Genomic DNA, 25,141 nt, shown 5'->3' on the forward strand with positions numbered 1-25,141 from the left:
ATCGACTATCCAGTATCCATTAGAAGAGAACCTTTTGACATTGGTGAACAATTCTAGACATTTAACAAGGCAATGCAAGTATACATATTGAAATGTCTACATAAGAGTGGTTCTTGGAAAATGAAGTTTATATTATGGAATGGCCAGTCTGTTTACCAGACTTAAACACTGTGGAGACCTTCTGGGGAAATTTGTGCAAGACTGTGTGTGTATGCCAGTGGTAAACAGTATAATAACATTGACGAACTGAAGAAGGCAATTATCTCTGCATGGAGAAAATTGACATATTTCTGTTGCAGAAGCTTGCAAAAAGCATGTATAATTGTGTATTTAAAGTTGTTTTCTAAAATTTTTAATTGCCAGATATCAAAAGGGGGGCCCATGTGCAACAAAATAATATCTGAAGAAATGTTGAGAACATCCATTTTCACTTCTTTCCAGTCTTTAAAGAGATATGACATTTTTTTAACACATACAGGCACAGATTTGCCATTACACATGTAAGACACCAATGCACAATTTATTTAAATTAATAAGGTGCTAATGAATACTGTAAATTATTAATATTTAAGGCATGGCTTACAACACATGCACAGCAGTATATGAGGAAAGAAACACTGCACAATACTCTAGCACTGCATAGGTATCCACTTCCCCTTCTGCATTTACAATCACGTTTTCAAATTTTCTTTTTATATGTTTAAAAAATATTTTTATAATTTTAAAGGGCATTAATGGGAAATGTTATATATAATACAGCATTAAATCAGAGTAAAACTGTACTAAGAAATCCAAAATTGAAAAAATTTGCTAAACTTAACATATTTGCAATTTAACTGTTCAAAAATATTAGAAATTCTGAATTTTTTTTTTTTAATTCAATATGCAGTATAAAGGAGAGTGCATAACATTGTTTACCTTGGGAGAAATATTCTCTAATCAAAATTAAATTTACTTAAATTAAATATATTTGTTCACTAAAGTAATTATATTAATTATTTTATTGTAGTGTCTTTACTTCTTTAATTATAAACTTTTCACTTTAAGTTTGTGTTTTCAGGGAAACAGATATCGCTCCAAGATCAAGCATGTTGGGTTGTCGATTTTCTAAATCTTCCCAGGAAAGAGAACACATGCTTCTTCGCAGAAAGGAGGATATGATAAAATTGGCAAGAAGGTATTTATTCTTTCATTTCATCTATTTCAGAAAGTTAAATTAGAACATTCAACCAACACATTTATTTCCCCAAAAGTAAATATTTAGCAAAAGTGCAGTCTTCTAACAAGGAAGTATCCGTCTGTCGTTCGTCGCCTTTCTTCCATTCGGAGTCGCCTAACAGAAATTTTGAGGACGGTCGCGAGACGTGAGATCACCATCCATTCTACTGGCGCATATGATGTGCAAAGAGACTGAGGGGAGGAAGACCGAGCAAATATAAATATGCGGGTAAAAAGAAATCATTTAAGTGCCCATGCAAATCCAAATAGATACAAATATGAGTTAAGCACAGTATGGGCTAGTAGTTTGTGTTTAAATTTGTTCCGTTTACACACCATGGCAAGTTCCTCGTGTGTTTGTGATGCAAACGGCTAGTGAATCTTGGGCTGCGAGATTTTTTAAAGCTTTATTTAAAGCTGCATTTCTGCCAGATCCACACAATCACAATAATTTATACTGTATATTCTTCCTACATGATAAATTGCACTTGTCATTTTATTTTGCCAAGCTTGCTTGTTTGCTTTTCCCTCCCTCTCTCTGTGTTGTCATTCCAAAATTTAATTTATAAACCCTAGAAGGGCCGAAAGATTAGCATTGATTTCAAATCTAAAATTCTAGTCATAAGAAAAAAAAACAATTAAAGATTTATATTTTTTGTTTTGTATTACAAAATTTTATTAAAATTTATTTACTTACCTAAACACATTTTTGTTTTTTAATGTCATAGTTTATATACGCACGTCCCATCTTTCAGTTGGCTTCCCTTCGTTGCTTTAATTGCAAGTAATTTGTGATTAAATTCTTCCGTTTAAGCTATTGTTTTTTCCTCCATGTTTTTGTATAAAGGAGGATTGCGTGTATCATTTTGCTTCCTTTTTAATTATTGAAATTATACATTTTTTCACATACTTGATAGAATTTCTCTTGTCTGAATAACAGAAATTGCTTCCTTTCCGTTGTGCCCCCCTGCTTCTGCTTTCGCTAAGGGCGTAGCACTTTTGGGCCTTTATCGGGGGGGTCTTTTTTCCTTTTAGTAATTGACAAAGTATTTTAAAAAATGTGCAAAAGTGCCAACGTTTAAAACCTTTCGAATCGATGCACACATCTCAATGATTAACAATACCGAACAAAGTACAATTGTATTTGATACTATTGTTATTCTATATCCCGTTTCAGAACAAACAAGTTATTTTGCAAATTTAAAAAAAAAAAAACAAATGTTTCCAATTAATATTCTGCGGCACTTTTAAACAAACGTTTATGGCATAAATGCCGTTGCACAATCATACCAGAAATCTACGGCGTGTGTACGTATGTACGGTAAGTAAGTATATGTCTGGCTTTTCCTTTCATGGTTCAAGTATAATTTAATGAGTTAAAAAACAATAGCTCAACACATTAACATAATTAAACACACTCAAAATACATAAAATTCCTCATAAAATCATATCCAATAGGCGGGACTTGGATAATACTTAAATGGCACTTAGCTCCTCAAACGCTTATTCCTCCGCAGTTTAAGACATTAGTACACAACATAGCAGCAGTATTTTGTTGATTATTGCACATTTTCCACTTACATACACGTACCTACGTACACACACGTCACACAGTATATTATATATAATGTAGCGTATCTATATTTACTGTGTATACAACACAAGATTAAAAGTTTTAGGAAAATCTTTATCGTAATTATCAGTCCACTACGGAGTGTTGAAATTACGGAGAAGTCGGGAACGTCAGGTAAAATTCTGCTCGTTACGTTTATACGAGACACACAAATTGTATCATACGAGATATATAATGCAATTTTTAAAGTGGTTAAAAAATAGTTGTGATTAAAATGATGTAAGAAATAATAAATATACTTTTATTTGCATCTCACTTGGTATTTTTCATTAATATTTATAATAATTAGTAGTAGTTTTCTGTGTGATCCATTTTGTTCTGGACATCATTAGTAAATGCTTAAGTTATAAAGGTTTTTAAAATACAAAAATGCACCAAAAATGGGTTTTAATGTTTAAAAACAGTAAATGGTAACACGAGGAAAACTTAAACGGGGGAGACGCTGCTGTAGAAAAAACTGGCGGCTTTAAAGAAGCACGAAGTGCCAAGCTAAAAATGGAAGAAAATCCTTTAAAAGATTTTTAAAAGAAATGCGGGACGGTTTGTAGACCATAGTAGTATATTAGTAGTGTGTGTCTAAGGCGACACTGGTGCCAAAAAAGCCCCGCGAATAGCGAGATATCCTAACGACACTTGTGGAAGTTTCTCGCAAAAATAATAATGTTTGTTGTTAGAATGATAGGAATAGTCAATATCATAAATCTATTAAATTATTACTAACTAGCTGTTACCCACAACTTTGCCCCATGGATTTTGCAAGCAAGATATTTATATTCTGTATTTCAACAACTATAGTAACAACTATAGTAATTGTTATAGAACACCTACCGCTGAGAATGATGAGAATTGTTAAAAATCAAACGAACTGTTTTCAGTTTGATCAATTTTCTGGAACGTTTACAATTGTTCTATAATCGAACCAATATGCAATAATGCATTCGAATCTAAAATGGTTCGAACATTTGGTTAAAAAATCTAAATATATAAAAATATTTTTAACAATCTGAAATGTTATCAATTTAATACACCTAAGTACTCAATGAAGACTAAACGTAGTTGAAAACAAAAACTTGCATCTAAAATAGTACAGTAGAAGCCATTCTTCTGGTTAAGCCTTAACGCCCCCCCCGAGGGGGAATTTCAAAAAATCCCTTCTTAGTGTGCGTTTCCATGATGTACCCTAACTATGTACCAAATTTTATCTCTAGGTTCAGTGGTTTGCTCTGGGCAATGATGTATCAGTCAGTCAGGACAGGTAATTTTATACATTTAGATCAGTGGTTCGGTTCCCAAACTTATTATGCCCACGGAACCCTTCTCATAGCAAAAACCTGACCATGAACCCCAAGTGAAATAACTGTACAACTGCATTATAGCAAAATTTCAAAGTTAACTTTGATGTCTTGGATGGTGAATGGTGATGTAAAAATAAAATATAAATAAAACATTTTTATATTTAAAATAGTATTTATTCAAATTATAAATTTTGTTTTAAAATACAAAAGCACATTATTTTTTTAATGAGATGAGTGAATCTGATGGGATGATATGAGATTATTTATGTTCGACTCGATGTTTGTCAGTAACATTTGTAAGTCTCCGCGAGTACTAATTTGCGGTTGATTTCTTTTTTCGTGATGAGATTCATAACTGCACTAAATCAACGTTCTACTAAATAGGATGACGGGAAAGCAGTCAACAGCTGTACAGTGGTCCATAATACAGGATACCAATTTTATATCTGTTTTTGTAATCAGAATTTGTGGTATCCTTGTTCAAACATTGGTTTCAGCTCCTCATTTGTGGATAATTCAATAAGTTCCTCCTGTATTAGTATGACTTCATCTGAGTTTGTGGGTCTACTTGCAAAAGGGTCCAATACCCAATCGGGGATGCCCAAATGAAGAATATCTTCAAATCTTTGGCTGAGGTCAGAATGAAGAGCCGTTAAGTGTTGACAATAAACAAGCAAATCATCTTGTTTCTGCAATTTGAAAGATTTGGAAACAGAGCATTCTCCTATCTCCAAGTTTCGTTTATATAAAAGGGGGATACTATAGATTACTATCTATGGAATTTCGGGACTTTGAGTATATATCTGAACTGAGGGGACCAAGACGAGTTCAACGATACCCTACTTTTGGACTGGAGATGAAAAATAGTTATCATACTTATTTAATGCTATCATGCAGATGGCACCGTAGTTGCTAGTCCCGCCATCTTGCAGTGAAGTCTGCAAACCATTAAAAAAAAGCGCTCTGAAAGGCAAGAAATTGCACGAACAGTCGAACGCCACTTCCTTTCTTTTGTTCAAGAACTAACGTGAATCAATAACTAGTGACGTTAAACACTCGGTGGCCTGCCGGCGGCTTCCCTCCCGGGGGGGAGTCCGTCGGGATCGTGAACAGTCGCGACCGTTAATTGATACCTGCTAGTTATTGATACAGTAGACACCCCTATAACACGGCGAAAAAATTGCGATCGTGTTCGTATAACACAGTAAAACGTCATCACCGACTCGTGTTGTGACAGGATTGGTCGAATCTAGACCAATAGCGGATATTGTACAAACCGTTGAGTTTAAATGAGCACTGGACCTACTAAAAAACATTTATTATTCAACAGCCATAAAAATTATATTTTTATTAATGGTATCTCCAAAGCGACCGGATGGCCAAGCGGTCAAGGTTAGCAGCCTGCCGCCCTGGGGGACCCGGGATCGAATATGGACGGGTCGAGAAATCCCCAGGAATTTTTCGGGGGGTAGTCCATCCGGATATGTCGGTCCCCGTCCCTCACCACCCGGCCGCCTCATTGTGGGCCTGGCCGAACCCATAATGGGCTTACTATAAGAGGCCCTCTTAGTGCCCACTGGGCAGAAAGAGTTACAAAAAAAAAAAAAATAATAATATCTCCAAAGTTAAGTTATTTTTCTGCGAAAAATTCGCTGATCAGGAAACGCGTCCGCCGTTCGATGAGCCCACTCCATGACGAAAACAAGCTCAAATAATGGCGTCGTCGAACGGTGCACACTGGGCAAGTAATCCTACAATTTTTTGTTTATAGCATAGTTTATATGGATTATTCCCAAAAAATTGTATGTGATTTGGAAATGTTGAGTCAAATTAGTCTAGAATCGATTAATTTTATGGAAGAAAACCTTTCAAACAGCTGTAGCCCCTAAACTGCACACGTGCCGGGCTGTGACTTGCTCATGTATTTAAGTGACTCATACAACACGGAATTCATATCACACGGAACGCTACCGTGTTATGGGGGTCTACTGTGCTGTACATGTGTACAAGAATTACCGTGAATCAATAACTAGTGACGTTAAACACTGGGCGGCCTGCCGGCGGCGCCCCTCCGGGAGGTCTGTCGGGAGCACGAACAGTCGAACACCCCCTAGTGGAAAAGTCTAAAATGGCGTAGAATGCATTGTGAAAGGCAAGAAATTGTAACTATGACTTTCTTATTTTTCGTCTCCGGTCCAAAAGTAGGGTACTGTTGAACTTGTCTCGGTCCCCTCAGTTCAGATATATACCCAAGTCCCAAAATTTCATAGATAGTAATCTATAGTACACCCAAAAAAAAGTTTTGCAACAAACGCAGACAAGGGCGTCGCCAGGGGGCAGGAGGGGCAGCTCCCCCCTAGAAATTCGAAAAAAATTATTTAAATGCTAAGTTTTAATTAAAATAATCTTCTTAGGCTTCTTGTAAGTTTTAAAAAATGTTTTAATTAAGATATTTCTTCTTCAGTACATAATAAATGATTAAAACTTTATGAATCGTTTTTATTTTACCTACATATAATTCATATCCTCTATTAATTTATATCATCTTGCCCCCTAGCCCATTGGCTGGCTACGCTCTTGAACGCAGATATTATACTTTTAGTTTTTATTAAATTTAATTGATTATCTTGTAACTTCAAATTGGTTTCGTTAAATTTGGCAAATAAGTCAGTCATATATGCTATGTCATTTTTTGAATTAATTAAATTGAGCCGCAAATCATTATCTTTGCTGTCCAGGAATTCTAACACTGAATCAAAGAGTGCATAAAATCGGTCCAAACATGCACCTTTAGATAGCCAACGAACTTCCATGTTTAGTAGTAAACGATTATACAGTGGTGCTTCATATAACGTACTTAATCCGTTCCAGGTGCACGTCCGTTATACGAAACGCATTTTTGCATAGAAATACATGTTAAAACAGCTAATTCGTTCCGCAGCATAAAATAACCGTACTGTATCATAAAAAAATGAACATGGGGTGCGTTCTTTTATTCCTCCGCGTAACTCTGCGCGAGCGACATCCGTTTAAAAATTCTTGCGGAACGCGTTCCTAAATTCCGATGGGAGTTCACGGTGGAAAGCAACATGGCGTCCTCCATGGCTCAGATAGTTTCGTTTCCGGGTCCATTATGTAGTTTTATGAATGAGAATTTAGAAATTGTGAAAGCGCGAGTTAGCGCACGAGGTGATGTGTGTCTTTACGAATTTTTTTTCGAGGCTATTTTGAATGCTCTTTCAATAAATAATCCATTTTATGGTTAAATTTTACAATTGGGACCCTTCTTTTGCCTTTTAAAGCTCATATTTAGAAATTATAGATTCCTCCATCACAATACTATCGATAGTGCGGGCGCCGCCATCTTTCTTTCTTTCACCGTCGTTCCTAAATGCCTACAAACAGCAGCGCACTCCCGTAGTAGCGGAGAAGCAGAGCGACCGCTATTAAAGAACGCACCCATGGAGCAGTCACCAATTATGCCGGAAGTCCGTTGTTTGCAGCGTCCGTTATTCGAGGCGCCACTGTATACTTATATCATAGACTAATTACCTAGCGAAGCTAGGAAGACTGGCAAGCTAATAGAACGGAAAGGTTGACTGAACCGGCCATCGCGTCCTCAGGCGGACGCCACGTGAAAACTACCGCCATGAACACGGCGTGTTAGAACTACGATAATGGTTCGTAAACAAAACGATGCCAGATTTATTCATATTTTATTTTTTTTTAAATGCTATGAAGTTTTAATGTATTTGCAGTTCTCAAATAAACTGAAAACTTGTAAAAAACCTTGTGAATAAAATACTCGTCTTAAAAAAAATGTTTTACTTAAAAAAACAATTCAGTTTCACGGTTGACCTCACACTAAAATAAAAGCACCAGACGCACGCTTCGCATTCGAAACTTAACTGAAGTGGTGCAATCGCCAGCGCCTCTTTTATACTAGTGACTTGTTCAAACGCATCCATATGCGTATTCAAACATGCTCTCACAGCGAGTGTTATAGAAGGAGATCAAATTACAAAGAGCACGTACACATCAAGTTGGAACTTGTAAATTGCTCATGTATGTACACGTCATACATGCATGTTCATACCCGTCGCTATAAACGCAGCGACATAAAATAATAGGAATAGTTGTATTACATTTTTTATACTGTCGGTATTTTCTTAATGTATAAAATTAGTGCAATGTGATTATATAATATTTAAAAAAGTTTACATTTATAATTACAGTCAAAATTCAATTAGTAATAGTAACGCTTACTGTTGTTATTGTTTTAGATGGGGGTCGCAAAATATTGATTTTATTTATATTTACTATTTGGGGGATCGCGGAGCTAAGAAGGTTGAGAATCGCTGGTTTATATCAACAATTAAACATTTCATATAAATAAATGTGGTCAGTTTGGCATTTGCGTGCCCCTTACTCCAGCTGCAATCTTTTCTCCTTCCGATTGGTTTTGAAATAGCGAATTTTGGCAAGTATTCTTAATTTTAATCCATACTTTCAAAATATTCTTTTCTTCACTAAATTTGAAAAGAACCCTAAACGTGGAAACTTCGATTTGTTCCTCGCTGTTTTTATTTTTAACCAAATCTTTTCTTTTTGTCCTTAGAAACGAATCTGTAAATATAACTCGACTCCAAAGAAAACGCCCTCTAAATCTGGAAGTAAACCTCTGAAACGCGTTGCCTTCTCTTATTTCATCAACCCTCAACATTGTCGTACTATCCTGTTTGTTCTCCCATTTCTTATTATTCACCACTCGGAAAGTCTAAAGCTACATTCGGCTAGGCGCACGTAACGTGACGTTGTTATATGCCAGGAAGCCATTTCGGGGTATCAACGTAGTTACGTTGGAATGGATCCCGAGCCGGTTGTGACGGAAGGAATCTCTTCGGCCAATGAAAATTGTCCTATCGTTTCTCGCCTGCACAGAAACGACGGGCTGGAAGAATTGGCGGAAAACAAGTTGCTTTGATACTTATTCCTCTCACTTTAGAATTGAATTAAGCGTCGAAATTTAACGGGATCTTTAATTTTCGAGCAGAACCCGAATCCGAACTCTCCAGCAGAAATAGGAAAAATAAAATTCCGCATTTTGCCGAAAACGTATTATTAAGCAATTATTTTTCCCAATATAAATTCCAGATTTTATTTATCTTTGTTAATTTATGAATTTTAATTTTCGGCCAAATAAAGAATATTTTAGGCTAAATTTTTCAGAATTTGGGCGTAATTATTTTAATCGAATTACAAAGATTGAAAATTGGGCTAAAAAATGGAGCGTCCTTACCCCGCCATCCGGCGGCAAAGCGTTAGAGATGGCGACGGTATTTACGAAGTTGACAAAACTCCACTTCGAATAAGTAAATAATGGACGAGACGTCCCCCGCTGACTCTCTAGGTAAGTGATCGGAGGGGCCCGGGCTCCTCGACTGCGGCCTCCGATCCGGGGCACTTCGGTCACGCTGGATAATCCAGAAACGATGGGAACGGCGAAAACCTACGATTCCGTTTGGGTTCGTGCGGTGGGTAAGAACCCGCGACCGGTCGGTGTGTTCTGTTCTCGCGCAAAGTCGCGGGTTCTTGACCGGTTCACTTGCAGACGTACCTTTATCAATTAGAAAGATGTCGTCGGGTCGGCGTAAAAATCGATAGGAATGTCGGCCAGACGTCTTTTTTTTTTTTAAATAAGAGTTTTACGCTGCCGCTTTCGAAGGCGAATTTATCGACCCTCTAACGATAAATCGAATGCATTCCGGCGAAAGGTCGGAGGTCAAAGTTCACATGTTTCGCTTGGTCGAAACGTAAACTTTGTTGTCGGTGTGTTGAATAACGGTGGGAAGCTTCGACGAGAACCACTCGTGTTTACATTGTTCTGACATTCCGTGTTAACTTTGCTTATTTTACTTGACGAGAGCAGATTTGTGGGAAATTCATCGACGGACATCAATTTCTATTGATTTTTTTTTGCCTTTGGCAAAATGATGAACTTTTTACAAAGACTACTGCAAAGCCTGTGTTAATCCCATGAAGATGATTTTAATAAATCTAGTTACTTGGGAAGACTAAATTTATCCCTCTGGTTTCCGGATAAATGGTTTTCTTCATGCTTGTTACATGCCTGTCTCAAAATGTGTCCGAAATAACGCTTTGTTTGGGTGCCCTTGGCAGTCTTTCCTTTGCCGTCGGATATGCGGATGGAGGTCGTTCCGTTGCAGTCCGTTTGGCTTCCTTGCGAGAAGTCTTGTCTCTCTGTCAGTGGCTCCCCGATTGTAGTTTCAAGAGGTCTTCTGTGATCCTTCGCTCATAAAATGTCTCCCGTTGCACGTCATTGGAGTCTGGCAACCGTGTTTCTGAGATTTCCAGTTTGTTCTTTCTTTGTGTTGTAGTTTTGTTACAAAATATGAGGGTTGTTTTTAAAGTACTAATTGTTTTGTCATAAAGTGGTAATGATTTATTGTAACTCAAAATCCTTTTATGGCAGAAATAAATGTCTTAAACTGTTTATGTAATCCCCGTTGATGTCTACGTTTTTGATTTTGTGAGACTCGACAGTCTCCTTGCCAAACTCTTGCCTTTTCCTCAAACTGGTTGTCATCATACCTTACTGTGGATGGCCCGATACTATCTGTCAAAACTTTTGCAGCCGTTTTGAGCAACGTGAGAATGAGTTATTGTAGAGCAGACATTTCCCTTAGTCGGTAGGCAGCACGGTTCTGTATAGCGCACTATAACTCTTAAGGTTTTGCAATACTTTTCTCCCCAAGGCAGATCAGAAGAATACCTTTCCAGGCCCAAAAAAACCATAGCCACAAGTTTTGTGGTCAAAGGTGCCCGTTTGAACTTTTTGGGTTTGGTTGGAAAAGGTGAACGGTGCAATTTGAGAGAGTGTCGTTTAGTCTCGGGTGTCTAGGGAGACATCCGTCTCGCATTTTCCATCACTATACAATCTAAGAATTTGTCTCCTTCCGTATGGTAGCAATTGAGAAATGCTCAAGAAGCAGCCATTCTCTTTTGTTTATGTTCTGATGTCAACGTTCTTGGAACCTGTATTGAACATGTTCTCTAACAGTTTCTTAAATGACAGAACAAGAAACATTTGGGAAATCTTCACAAAGCTTATCAATTGAGCCATTGATTTTGAAAGTGGGACAAGTCCATGTTATGTTATTGCTAGATATTTAATGGTTTGCATTTGAATGGGTTTAAAAACGTTTGTAAACAGTAATAGACTTATTTTATATTTTTTGATCTTATTTCATGTAAATTTAATATGCAATAATGGTTATCCATGTTAGGTGAAAAAAATCATGGTTTTGGTATGCACCAATGGACTTGCCTCACTTTCAAAAGCAATTTGTTGAAAACATTGATTTTTTTTGAATGGAATGGAATTATAACAACAAAAAATTGAATATTTTATTTATTTTATTTCAACTTTTCATACTTCTTTCGAAAAGCTACAATAAAACAAAAAATAAATTTAATTTTATAGGAAAAAGTGGATAAAATAAGAAAAAATATTCAGTAATAAGTTGCATGCATATAATTATATTTCTTAGTTTAGATGGTGCAGAGTTTTAAGTACCGTGTATCTCGGCGGATAAGACGACCTTCAGATAAGACAAGGTATAAATTTTCATCGAAGTTTTATAGTTTTAGCATATATCTGTCATATAAGACGACCCCCAAACTATCAACAGCCTATGAATTTAGTTTAGATCAGCGATCACTATCTGAATAATAATACTGTATAGCGTATACGGAATTATGTTCTATTTGTAATTTTTCGAATGAACAAATTTTATTTTCTTGCACTGCCTTGTGATTGTTGCAAACATTCGCACTGATTCGGCATTCAGGTAATGGACCTTGACTATTCACAAAAACATCGTATGGGCTATTCTACTTTGTGCACATACCCTACCCTCTACTAGTAAATAATTAAGGTTTGTCCGTTTTATTATAATGGTTTTAATTTATATAGGGTAGATGTACCAGTTTTGGCCAGAAAACAAATTTAACTTAAAAATATAATCATAAATGAAACAAACTTTTATTGTTAACTGTGTGAACAGTTAACAATAAAAGTTTGTTTCATTGGACAGATTTGAATATGTGGTGATTATATTTTTAAGTTAAATTTGTTTTCTGGCCAGAACTGGTACTACACTGGCCAAAACTGGTACATCTACCCTAAATTTCAATCTAATTTTTTTGTATCTGTCCTATAAGATGACCCTGGATCTTGGGGGATTTTTTTTTATGATTCAACTATCATCTTATCCGCTGAAATATACGGTATTCATGATGAATGGGTAGTACATAAATCATCATATCTTTATATTTTTCTTTAGAGTGGACTTGCTTCACTTTCAAAATCAACACACAATAAATATTGTTGATGGTATAAATGACTAGTAACAAATTTATACTGATATTAAAAGATATTTATTGTGAATTGATTAAAAACATAAACTTTGTTAATTTGTAATAAAAATTAGCTTTAACTATTTTTTTTACAAAATGAACTTGCCCCACTTTCAAAATCAATGGCTCAATTATAAATCCCCTGTTCTGTCAAATGTGTGCATCAACAAAAGTTTTCAATTCAATGACGATGGACATTCAGCTCTTGCTTTGGCATGCACACACATTCTATCTTTGTTGAATAACCAACACCATTTTTCACATTTGCCTCGTTCGTTCCACCTTCTCCATACACTTCAGTTAGCTGTCAATGAATTTCAGCTGGATGAATGTTTTTTGCATCTGAAAAAACAAATCGCCAATTACATTTTGCACTCATTGACAATGTTGACTGTCATTGTGAATCATAGTCTTTGTCAATGAAATGCTACTAAGAAATTAGATATGATGCACTAAAGAGCTCAGAGCTGACCATGTTAAAACACATTCTTCTCCACATGGCACAGCAATCCAAAGCATCGATTTGCATTGTTAGTATATGCAAATGATTCTTACTTTAAAAATGACTTGTGTAGCCAGTTTTTTTCTGCAAACATCTTTGACAAAAACCACATCTGACATCTCTTTATTGAATGTAATAAATCTGTAGATGTTGAGATTGCACTTTAATCCTATAAGAAGTCAGTTTCTAAATTGTGGAATTTTTGGATGTACTATTAATAAGTGCAAGGTTGTAATTATCAAAGATCAAGTCATTTGTTATTGTTGTTCATACAATGTTCCACATGTGGATCAACAGTGGCAAAAATTTTAAGTCATCCTAAATGGGATGGGCAACCGTTTTAAGTGCAGGTGCCAAAATTGCCAAATCTACGATGCAAAATTTTCTCACATGCCGACTGAAATTCTTGTAAGTGTATTATTATTTGGTCTAGCTGTTAGACGAGTCTACAGAAAAGCTAGATTTAGCAGATTTTATGCTAAATTGGCAGCTCCACTTGTCTGTATATTGCAGAGATAATGTCTCGGAAATAAGGTGTTTATTTCATTTTCTTATCACTTAAACACTATTAATTGTTTTAGTAATTTCTTTATTGCATTTTTATTTAATATAAAATTTTCTTTTGTTAAGTTAAAATACACAATTCTGTAAAAATGGTGATGTAAGGATTTATTTTTAAAGATGAACCCTGGGTTGCCAGAAAAAAGTTGGCATATTGTGTTTTGTACATGTACTGTACCAGTAATTGCCACCCTTGTCCTAGACTATCCAATATTAGTGATTTGGAGTGATTCAGAGATTTATTACACTTAATATTTGCCAACCAGACAAAAATTTCCGCTCCAAGCGGAATTGCGACTCTCAATATTGCTTCTTTCTCCTGCTCTTTTAAATTCTCGAATTTTTCATAAATTATGGCACAACCTCCCATTAATAAAGTGTCTTAAACTGTCTGGTGTTGCAGAATGACGCTGAATTCGGGACCAATTCTGTGGTACTAAAAATAAAATATTCTGGCTTAAAATTTGTAATGCAGAACTTAAAACCCTTAAAAGTTTGTTACTTTCTTTCAGCCAAATGAAGAAGAGATCATCATGAAATTAGAAGACTTTCAGAGACTTTACAAGAAAGCGTCATCCATGTCATTTTCTCTCAACAAGATTGGCACGGCAAATTTCAGAACCTTTCTGAAACAGCAGGCTCAGAACTTGGAAAGTACCGAAGAATGCATCTTTTTTCTGCTTTTGAGTTGTTGCGCAGGATGCATGGGAGAGGGTTCCGTGCTGGAACTGACTCCAGACTGGCAAGAATCTCCGATATTTTGGTCCGTTCTGGTCACAGGATTGGTACAGGACTCGTTGGGCATAACGGACCGACTCTGCCAGCAGCTGATCGAAGTCCAGAATGAATGTGGTAGATCTGGTGAGAATTCCGAGGGTCACAATCAGTTTGTGGTGGAATTCTTCGACACCGAGGGACTAATCGACGTCTTGCATTCTAGAGGATCCGCCTTGGCACTGTATTATAAACTGGATCTCTTTAAAGAGATCTTATCTACATCCAAAGGCATTTTAGACGTCTTGGAAAAACTCTATCAGGGTTCTTCTCTCATCATGAATTACGGAAAGTTGAGACGAGTTTTACAAAAACCATGCATGAATATATCCTGCATATCCGAACCATTTGGTTTATATCAGATCCTGTGCAAGAGAGACAGCTTTTCCAAATTTGTTGAAAATTGTTTTAGTCTCATCGGCAGAAGCAAGATCAAACAAAATAATAATTCCTTGCCCATTCAATCATCTCACAGCTTAAAAAAGTTATTTAAGACAATTTATGAAATCCACAAAGAGACAAAATTAACTTATAAGTTAACTGAAGAAGCTCAGACTGTGTTTTCACAGTATCACGACGAGTTCGTCGAACTCATGACCAAATTCATCGACAAAAGCAAATACCCAATATATCAAAATGCTACCAAGCTACTGGCGAGAGTGAGCTTGATACTTCACGTAATTGAAAATGCATTAAACACCATTAGTTGGAACTTGACCTTAGATCATTTGATATGGAACGTCGAAATTGATGCCAGCACATTACACCAGGCCAGAATAATTGTAAATTTTCTCCTTCAGCAGAAGGATGTTCTTGTACAGTCGACGATTTTTCAACGCGAAAGTAATTTTGTGAAAACATTTTCTGCCATCAGACAGGTGAGCAACGTTCCCAATCACCAGCCCATTCAAAACAGAACTCCGGTTAAGTCTTCCACTCCAAATCACGTACCCACTCCTCAGAATGCAAGTCTGAATGCTGGAAACGTGATTCCAAAAACTGCTACAAACAGTTCTGGTGCAAATTTGAATAATCACGTTGTACCTGCCTCCCCGAATCATTCAAATGCAACTGTGTCCGCATCCGCATCCGCATCCAACTCCTTGATCTCAAACAATTCCACAAACAATCAGCAAAAACTACCGACCATCGTAAACGTTTTTTCGGCTGGTCTGCCCGTTTCCGACATGGTTGGTGCAACGAAAGACAACCCTTCCGGAGATGTGAGTCTTCCTCTGGACATCACATTGCCGTCATCTCTGTCCATTTCAGTGGTTCCGGAGACGAGTGCAAATAATTCTGCCAATGCGACAACTTCACAAGACAAAAACGAATTAAGTTTATATCTGACAAAAATTCAGGAAAGATTTTTTAATAAATACAAGCAGCACATTAATACAATTTTAACACACAAAGAAGAAACAATTTCTTCAGACTATGTGAACCAGATAAATCTCCTCCATTCCAAGAAGGTTGCAAAGAGATCCAAACCGTCTCTCGACTTCTGCTGCTACATTCTTCGAAATGTGGCGGATCTGGGATTCGGTCAGTACCTGGTGGTGAACGGAAACCAGTCGGAAGCAGTCTTTAAGAAAAAACCCTTTGCAAATCTAAAGAAAAAACAACTGTTGCTGTTGTTGGTCTTGGGAATCGATGAAAATGAATATCAAAAAGCATTTAAACAGGGTGAAACATCCAGGAAAGAACTGGAAAACGTGGTGGTTATAGATGATTGAATTTACGAAAGGAAAGGATGCTGTCGAAACATCGCACAAAACTATACAAAATCATTATACTAAACTTTGTAATTATTAGAGTTTTCATTTTTAATTCTGGCAAGATCATATCCTACTTTTGGGTAGGATGTGATATCCGTTATACGAGCCGAAATGAAACAAAACCATGTTTTGTGGACCGGTTAAAAAGAAATAATCATAAAATAATTTAAAGTTCATTTGTGTTTTGTAAACGAATCATTAATGCCAAATGTTGACTAACTCATTGATACCATCATATGGTGTACATAGTATTTACACACACATCAGTTCACGTTCTTATTTTGAGGTCATTCAAATGCCAAAGACAAGACTGTATTTATTCTTTTTTAAACTGGAATTTTACTAAAAATCAACTCTATTAGAGTGCAATTTCTCCTGTAATTTTCTATAAAATAACTTCATAAATATCATATGTATTAAAGACATTGTTTTTATAATAATAAAGTTAAAGTTTACCGGTTTAAAGTTCATTTTGTACTTTTTTCTGCAAAGCAATTCATCACACAAAAATGATCTGTAAAGACCATTTCCATGTAATGAATTGCATTGCATGCCAATTCCATGTAAGAAACTATTTTCATTTATTCTGAGACATGCACACAAAAGTAATGTACTGTACATTTAAATACATTCTGTTACACTTAGATGTCAATTTATTAAACATCTATATAACAGCAAACAATACCACAGGATATGTGAATTATTTGTATAGTCTTGTATTGTACAATTGATTTACATTCGATCAGTTTACATGCATTTTTTCTCTGCCTGCTGTATGACACTAAGTAAGCAGAGAAAAACATTAATTGAACAAAGTTCTACTCAGATCTGTATTTGTCATTTTAAGTCTGTCGATTACATGCTGCAGAAGAAACTTGTCTGGAAACACGAATACTGTCCATGTGAGAATTTATCTTCTGTTAAAGAAAACAGATATGTGATTTAATACTGTCATAGTTAACTATCAGTTTAATATACCAAATTCTGCAGTTACTTGTGTTGTTTCTGTTGACCAAACTAAATGTCAACTGTTTGAATCTATTGACACTGCAGGTAAGTAGTGCATTCTTGCATTCAATTCAAAGTCGTAAAATAATGTTTTAAACCTGTTGTCAGATTTGTGGGCCTGTAAGGTCCTGAGGATTTGGCAATGTAATTATTTTTCTGTTTTCTGTGTGGTGCCATTATGCAATCCTCCTTAAGCAGATGTTCAGAAATAAGAACATTCAAACTAAACTTACCCAGTCAAAAATCAAGAATAAACTATACTGGGTGTACAAAAATTATTGAATGATTTTATTACATCATAAGTGAATTAAATATTCCAAGGATCACAAAATTCCTGTTATACACCATGACTATGTTTGGAATGGCCCTAGCAATACTGTCATCAGGCAAGAGAAGTACATATCAATGATTGAGAAAATGGCTGCATTACCAACCAACTGTAGTTGGTCTGTCCTGGAATATGCATGAAGTAAATGTTGTGGTGATTCGACATGCATCCTGACAGCAATTTGATGTGAAATTCTCTTGCATCATCAATCCAAAGGGGGAGCAAATAATTTTGTGAATAGGATGCATCTGTTGTCAAGAGAAAAGTCACATAGGGAAGCCAAGTATTGCCAAAGAAATGATCAACAGAGTGCATGAAAGTTTTATTTGGAGCCCTAGGATATCTGTAGAGAGCCAGTTGAGAATTGAAGATAACTGAGTCCACGATGAGGATGATTCTATGGAAATGATTGCAGTTGTACCTGTACAAATTGCAACTAATACAAAAACTCCAACCCAATGATCCAACCAGACAGCTCACATTTTGCAAGAACTTACTGACCACAACAGAAATGGATGAGGGTTTGTTGGGATAGATCATTTTTAGTGATGATGCAACTTTTCATTTATTCAGAAAGGTCAATAGGTATAATATCTGGATAAGGGGATCCCAGAATCCCCACACTCATTGAGACGGAATGTGACAGCTCCAAAGTGAATGTGTTTTGTGCCGTTTCCAGAAGACGCATGCTTGATCTGTTCTTTGCAGAGGATGGTGTCACAGGAAGAATGTACCCAGACATGCTGAAAAACTGGTTAACGCTGCAATTTGTGGATGAGAGAAACGGGTTCACTTACGAACGAGACAGGGGCCCCCACAACATTGGCATGTAGACATCTGGGAGTCATAAATGTACACCTGCCAGGTTGATGAATTGGTCTTGCAACGGCCACAGACAATGGCTGCTCATGGCCACCCCAGTTGCCACACCTCAGAGTGTGCAGTTTCTTCCCGTGGAGGTTTCATCAAGAACAATGTTTACATCCCTCCATTTCCGACGACAACATCCAAATTTCAAAGGTGCATCGACACCACCGACCTCATAAGGTAACTCTTTCCCCTGCTCCGCCACAAGGCACTACAGGGTTTTAGAGACTATGCCTTAATCATGGGCCTTGGTCTCTTACCCGATGGTAGTCGCTGACTCTTTTGTTTTTAGTTGGGGTGCCGAGGGCATCTCCTGGGCTGCCATCCATCCTCTTGGCCCCAACTCACTAACTTGGCATAACTTTTGTATATATGCAGCCTATGCTGCATTTAAAATTCTTGCTCTGTCATATAGCTCACATAGAATAACTGTTCAGACATTAGAGATAGGGTACTCCTCCCTACAAGAAGGAGACACCCTGTCCAGTGCGTCCACTGAGCTCATAGATCAAATAGATCTGTAATTTTAACCATCAAATCTTTTAGTTTCATTAGGTTTCCTTTACTTGCTGCTAGCGTTCGAAGTACTTGTTCAGGTGGCTTGGACCAGTCGACTTGGCCAGCCCCTCGGCAGAAATCCTCTGTAGGAGGACAATCAAGTACATAGTGTCTCGCATTGCCGCGAGGACACCCACAGGAGCAGCAACCATCTCCTTGTCCAAAAATGGACTTGAAGTGGGGAAACCTCCCGTGTCCAGTCAGTATCTGCGTCAGTAACCTACAACAACTCACTGGGGTAAGGCCAACGTCAGGCACAAAGGCGTAGGTTGACCTACCTACCGTACTTAGAGTCCAGCTCTCTTGCCAACTTTTCGTCAATTGCTGCAGTAGAGTACCTTTTATATATGTTGCCGAGGGTTCCACCGTCCTCGCGACACCACCGTCAGAAATGTCACACGAAACGTACTTGAGACGGTTTGGTGAGAACAGGAGTACCACTCAGACATCCGCCATGCCACATATGAAGTGCATATCAAATGCACTTAAGGTCAGCACAAAACTGCAAATATTCCTCTTTCAAATGGTGGTAATATCAGGTATTTCTGTTTGATATTGATGAAAATATGATCTTCAAAAATTGTCAAATAATTCATGCACATCTCGTATATTATTAATTGGCATATCATTAGCATATATTATTTTTAATCCCTAGTGTACTGTTACTTACAAAATATGTCAGTATTCACAGGTTTAATAAGCCTGTAACTTCGTAAGAAAAATTCACATGGCCCACCAGAAGTCTAAAAAGTTTACTTGCGGCTCACATCCAGAAAAGGTCGCTCTTGACTGTTTAAACAGTCGAAATCTCTGGACATGATTCTGTTTATTGCATTATATGGCATATGGGGTATCTTTATTTGTAACTCAGCATGGTTTGTACCAGAAATTTCTTACCTCTGGGAAAATCTCTTTCAAGTTTTTGTTGTTGGTCATTTCAATGTTTTTACTCTGGAGAAACTGAGACTTGTCAAAAGAATAAATTGATTTTTTAATCTGTAATCATAAATTGATTTTTTAAAGAATAAAATTGATTTTGATACAAAATATTTCCATAATTGTGCTTCAAACCCTGTCATACGCTTTCTTGCAGATCAATAAGTATCATCAATGGTCACAATATAACTTTAGTCTGTCTTAGTAGACTATTACCGAATATTCTTATATACTTTGGTAACAATTCACTTAAATTGGTGGTTTTTCTCAACACATTGCAGTTTTAAAATTTATGTATGGAGATTGTCTCGGACAGAAATGTTAATTTTTCTAAAGAAAACAGAGAAGCCAAAACAGTCGACAGAGAAATGTGAATCGCCTCTTCAGCAGTGCAATTGAGGATGCATTATTACACATATATTAACATTCTTGATGCTGTTGAACTCTTGCACCCACTGTTTCATTTTCCTGTCTGTTACTCTTATTATTGAGATACTTTGAGATTGTCAAATACAATCTCCCAATATTTTTAGCACTCCAACTCTCTTCTCTCCCTTCCTGGTGAAATACGTCAATTTTGCTCTCTCCTTTTTGCTTAGGTCCATTCTGCATCTCAATTTTAATAGTAATGTACCGTACTTTCTTTTCACTTGTTAAATACATTTATATGCAAATTTTGATAAAGTTTCTAGGCAATCACTACGTTCTATTATTGGACAGACTATCATCCATTCCCTGTATTTGTGCAAAGAGGATCTTGGACACTAAAGCATGTTCATTTGGGACAAGATTACAAAAAGACCGAAAGCCACCTGTCTACGTAATGGCATGTGTCACTAATTTTTCTTTCATTGTTTAGTGTTTAAGAAAAACCATTGAGTTTGATTATGAGATGATGTCTAGTTATTTATAATAAACACTATTCATTCAATAACAAATATTTTTTTACTGTTATCATCAGAGTATTTAAAAACAAATCATTATTATTTTCACAAAATGTTAAATTCCTCTGAATAATTTATTTTATTAATTTCTCTCTCGATTTTTGTGGTAATCAAACAGAAATAGTCCACAATTTCTGTACAGACGAGAATTTGTCGAGAGTATTGTAACACGCCAATTTGTAAACAAGCTTAATATAAATCTGATTATTGTGAATCAAACACTTTGTAATATATCCGAACTATTCAAGGACTAGCCTTCGCCAGCTAGCCCCCAATAGCTCCTGTTGACTTGTTTGTGTGCACCCTACAGGCTAATTTGCTGAGGAGTCTTCATAATCCCCTATAATCTGATTTACAGTACTTCTTTTCCATAGAAAGAACCATTTACACTCCCTCATTTAGGATTATTATTATTCATGCAATGATACAGTTTGACATCAGTTATGTGAATGGTCTTATATCATCTGTTTCCAGTCTCTGTGTTTTTTAATTTTCCCTCATAATGCACCATTTGCACAACTTTATGTAGTCTTTTTAGATGGGACACTTGCGATTTATGAAGTCTGACTCGAGACGTAAAATCAAATCCTAATATTCTGAGAATTACTTTGTCTCCATTTGTATTTTTTTTTTTTTTTCCATTTATCAATGAAAATGATGCCCCTATTCATTTTCTTTTTTGGAAGGTTGTACTGTACATCTAAATTAAATTCTTTACTGGCTTCAAAAGTAACCAGATTACCATTTCATTTGTATAAGGGTGAATACCTCAAGTAAGCATTATAGCTGCGAGTTTCGTGCTGTACCGTTGCCTTGAGGCACTGTTTCCAACCTCCTAACTCAAGGTAACAACTAGAACTCTTTCAAATCCCCAATTCTTTTTACCCCTGATTAATCATTTCTTGCAGGACACAGTATCAGATTCTTTTGTCTGAATTTTTAAGGTATGAAAGATAAGGTAAATAGCAGTGACAATCTTAACATCTTTCAATACAAGCAATTTCTCAAAGTAATGTAAAATGCCAGATGCACTTTTCATTGACTTTGCCAGAATTACTCTAGTAACTTCATCTATGACTATAAGGAAAGATTTAGCTATATCAGACATCCATCTCAAAGAATTGAGTGGTTTCAAATTGCTCAAATGCATATTTTTGGTATTACTGTGGAATCGGGCCTGGAGTTATGTTTAAATTTGGTTCTTTGCAGATAGGGAAAGACACTATACGGTTCTTTATTGTCCTTGTGTTCTCTCAATAAAATTAGTTTTCAGTTTATAAATCTGCACGGGTCATCATGATACCGCCATAATATTTCATTTGCCATATCACGTCATATCCGTCTTACCATCTTTGAAATTTATATGCATTAGTTTGCTAATAGTAATATTCTTACCATGTAGGCTTAAAAGGAAAGTTGCATCAACAACAGTTATTTCCTTTCTAGATCTGCAGTTGAATTCGATATCATATACCATATTTACTTGCATATAAGACAAGATGTGACTTTAAAGATCAAAATAAAGAAAATTAGATTTATTAATACAATTCTAATTTTATTTGGTTTAATCACAAATAAAATATTATCAAATGCACACATGTCCTGCAAAAATTACTGGCATTTTAAACTTTAAGGAAAATCTTGTAAAACCGACAACATAATTTGTTCGTGTATAGCTGGACAATCGGGAATCTTTTTTTACCAATTCTTAACAGTCGAATCTACTCTGTCGATTACACTTATGAGTTTCTCCAAATTCTGATTTTCAAATAATTATCTGTTTTCACGCAGGAATGGATTAAAACTTATATTGGGCTCCCGTGTGATTTTGGAATTTCAATTCAGAATTCAATTCAAAAGCTTTGATTTTCCTATTGCTATTCATCTTTACTCCTGACCATACACAAGAATGATTCAAATGACCCAGATAAAATAGTTTTGTTTTTTAACACCAGAGGGTGAGCATCTGGTGAAAAAATGTGAATACACAGTTCACAAAAATTACTGCAAAAATGCAAAGAGTTTTTCGCTCGTACGTATAGGACAACCTAGGTTTTTGAAGCAGTAAAAAATGAATCGTCTTATACACGAGTAAATATGGTATTTTTAGAAATATCTGCCATTGATCCAATCTACCTTTTGACTCTTAAGAGACTTCAAAAAGGTTAGTGCCCAGTGATCGGTATGCACCGTAAACAACCTTCCCTCTATAAAGCTTTGAAAATATTCAATTTCTTTGATGAAATTGAGCATTCTTTCTTGGTATCTGAGTAGTTGATTTTGGCACAGTTAAAAGTGCAACACTATGCCATCTGTTACAAACCTCTTTTGGATTTCACCAATATAAAACTGTGGCAGTGGATTTAGGTTCAAAATTGAGGTTCCAGTTGGGAACTTGGAGGGTTTGATAAGGTTTTAACATCGATCACACCCTTTTAACCAATTCAATGTTATAAGCATTAAATATATCTTAAAAAACTGGGTAATTTAACTATACCACTCACCAAATAAACCATCACCAGTTCATAATTCAAAAACAGAAAAAATTTTTGCGAATGTTTTGTCTATGTGTAATAGACGTCTTCAGACATTAACGATATCTAACAAACAGCACTTAAAATAAAATACTTTTAAAAAACATTTTAAGTGCTGTTTGTTTGATATCATTAATGCCTGAAGATGTCTATTACACACAGAAAAAATTTTTACAAATGTTTTTGTCTGTTTTCGAATTATGAACTGGTGATGGTTTATTTGGTGAGTGGTATAGTTACAAGTGTTAAATTTGGATTTACCAAAATTGATGGCAAAACTACAATTGGAAAGCTTCCAAAGTACTCGATAAGATAACTGGGCATTACTTATTTCATTCTCTGCTCAACAAGCCACATTGACAAAATACCCGACCGATACATTGCATAGATTGATTGGAAAACTTTATTCATCACCCTTTGAAAGAGTACAAGCAAATTTTTTCAGCCTTGAGGTAATTGACGGTATTAGTATAGACAAAACTTTCTCAGACACTCCAATATTCCTATACTCCAAAAATTTATTTAGATTCACTTTACTGAAGTATTTGCAACCTCCAAAATCATTATCCCTTCTCTTTGGTAGAGTATGGTTAGGACTCCAGTTCAGTATTAAATTCATATCCCAGTAGTAATGGTAGTTACCAGTTAGCGCACACACAGTTTCAGAGTTATTATGTAGGGTGAAGCATGGGAGAGGTCAAATCCTCAATTATCTCCCTCTTTCAACGTAAGTTTAACTCTCTCTTGGAAGAAGTGTTAATGGTTACATTACATTAAGCCCAAGCCTTACCAGCTGTCATGGAAGAACTTGAACTAGACTGTGAATAAGGGCTCTTATATTTGGGTGTATCAATGTTAAAAAATATCAGTGTCTTTTTTTTTAATTAAACACTGCCTTAGTTTTGTTATTAGCCCTTGCTACTTTTTCCCAAATTACCAATAAATATATAACTTCCAACATACCAATACTCATTATACTACATGCTTCCGTATCAACTGATTTTCTTAAAAAACTTACCATTAACCATGCACAGAAATTTTACTCTAGCAATTCCATTATAAGCTTTGAGCATATATTTGCATTGGTACCTTGGTGGTTTGAATTTAATAAGAAATCGATCACTTTAAGGTCTTTCTACAGGTCACTTTCGTGATCATGAGATTGAGAAAGGCAAAACAATAGCAACTATTGACTTGAACTGCAAATAATCAAGGGTCCGAAGAAGTTGTCATTACACGTAGTCAAAAGACAATTTGGGTCCAGTAAACCTCGAATCTGCTGTCTTTTGGCCCAATTTCGTGTTATGTTTTGAAGTGGTAAGGTGTATTAGAGATTAGAGGTTTCCTAATGTACTGTACCATTATTATTTCCCTTGTAGAATTAGGAACATTACCATTTGCTTTCTTTTAAGGAACCATGACCTCAATTGAATTTCATTCTGGTAATGGTCTCAAAATATTCCAGAGAAGGTTCTTTAATATGAGTGTGCCAGGTTAAGAGCAATCAATAATTGTGTTTGCTCAGGCAGTCCCATGATTACCATAGTAACGAAACTAAAAATATTTATTACAGGATATCTAAGGGTTATGGTGTTGCTTCTCATAATCAAAGATCCTCCACAATATTCTTGTGCATTTGCATAGGTAGCCAATTGTGTCTGGTTTTGTCCAGAGATGGATAGGACGGATTTTTGCCACAATGTTATTCCAAATTGTCTTTTGATACTGACCTGTTGAATATGACCCACTTTCCATTTCTGGTAGCG

At 36.0% G+C, this 25,141-nt stretch overlaps 2 protein-coding genes across 2 annotated transcripts in view; both read left to right on the forward strand.

Annotated features, from left to right (window-relative positions):
- LOC136989534 (E3 ubiquitin-protein ligase AMFR-like) overlaps window positions 1-3,106 on the forward strand; it is a 38,540-nt gene extending 35,434 nt beyond the window's left edge. The window contains exons 14-15 of the mRNA XM_067287733.1: window positions 1,061-1,177; window positions 1,254-3,106. Of these exons, the coding sequence (XP_067143834.1) occupies window positions 1,061-1,177; window positions 1,254-1,368 (232 nt within the window). The 3' untranslated portion in view covers window positions 1,369-3,106. The remainder of the gene's footprint in view (window positions 1-1,060; window positions 1,178-1,253) is intronic.
- Window positions 3,107-9,412: 6,306 nt separating this feature from the next.
- On the forward strand, window positions 9,413-16,679 carry LOC136989559 (uncharacterized). The gene is made up of 2 exons (XM_067287773.1): window positions 9,413-9,556; window positions 14,161-16,679. Exon 2 carries the CDS (start codon window positions 14,182-14,184, stop codon window positions 16,156-16,158), a length of 1,977 nt encoding a protein of 658 aa, XP_067143874.1. The 5' UTR covers window positions 9,413-9,556; window positions 14,161-14,181; the 3' UTR covers window positions 16,159-16,679.
- The last annotated feature ends 8,462 nt before the right edge of the window (window positions 16,680-25,141 follow it).

This window comes from Centruroides vittatus, unplaced genomic scaffold (genome assembly GCF_030686945.1).
Source record: "Centruroides vittatus isolate TY-2023 unplaced genomic scaffold, ASM3068694v2 scaffold_654, whole genome shotgun sequence".
Lineage (NCBI taxonomy): Eukaryota > Metazoa > Arthropoda > Arachnida > Scorpiones > Buthidae > Centruroides > Centruroides vittatus.

Excerpts from the sequence above, each read along its gene's own strand:
- LOC136989559 (XM_067287773.1), top strand. The coding sequence starts at position 14,182 with ATGAAATTAGAAGACTTTCAGAGACTTTACAAGAAAGCGTCATCCATG.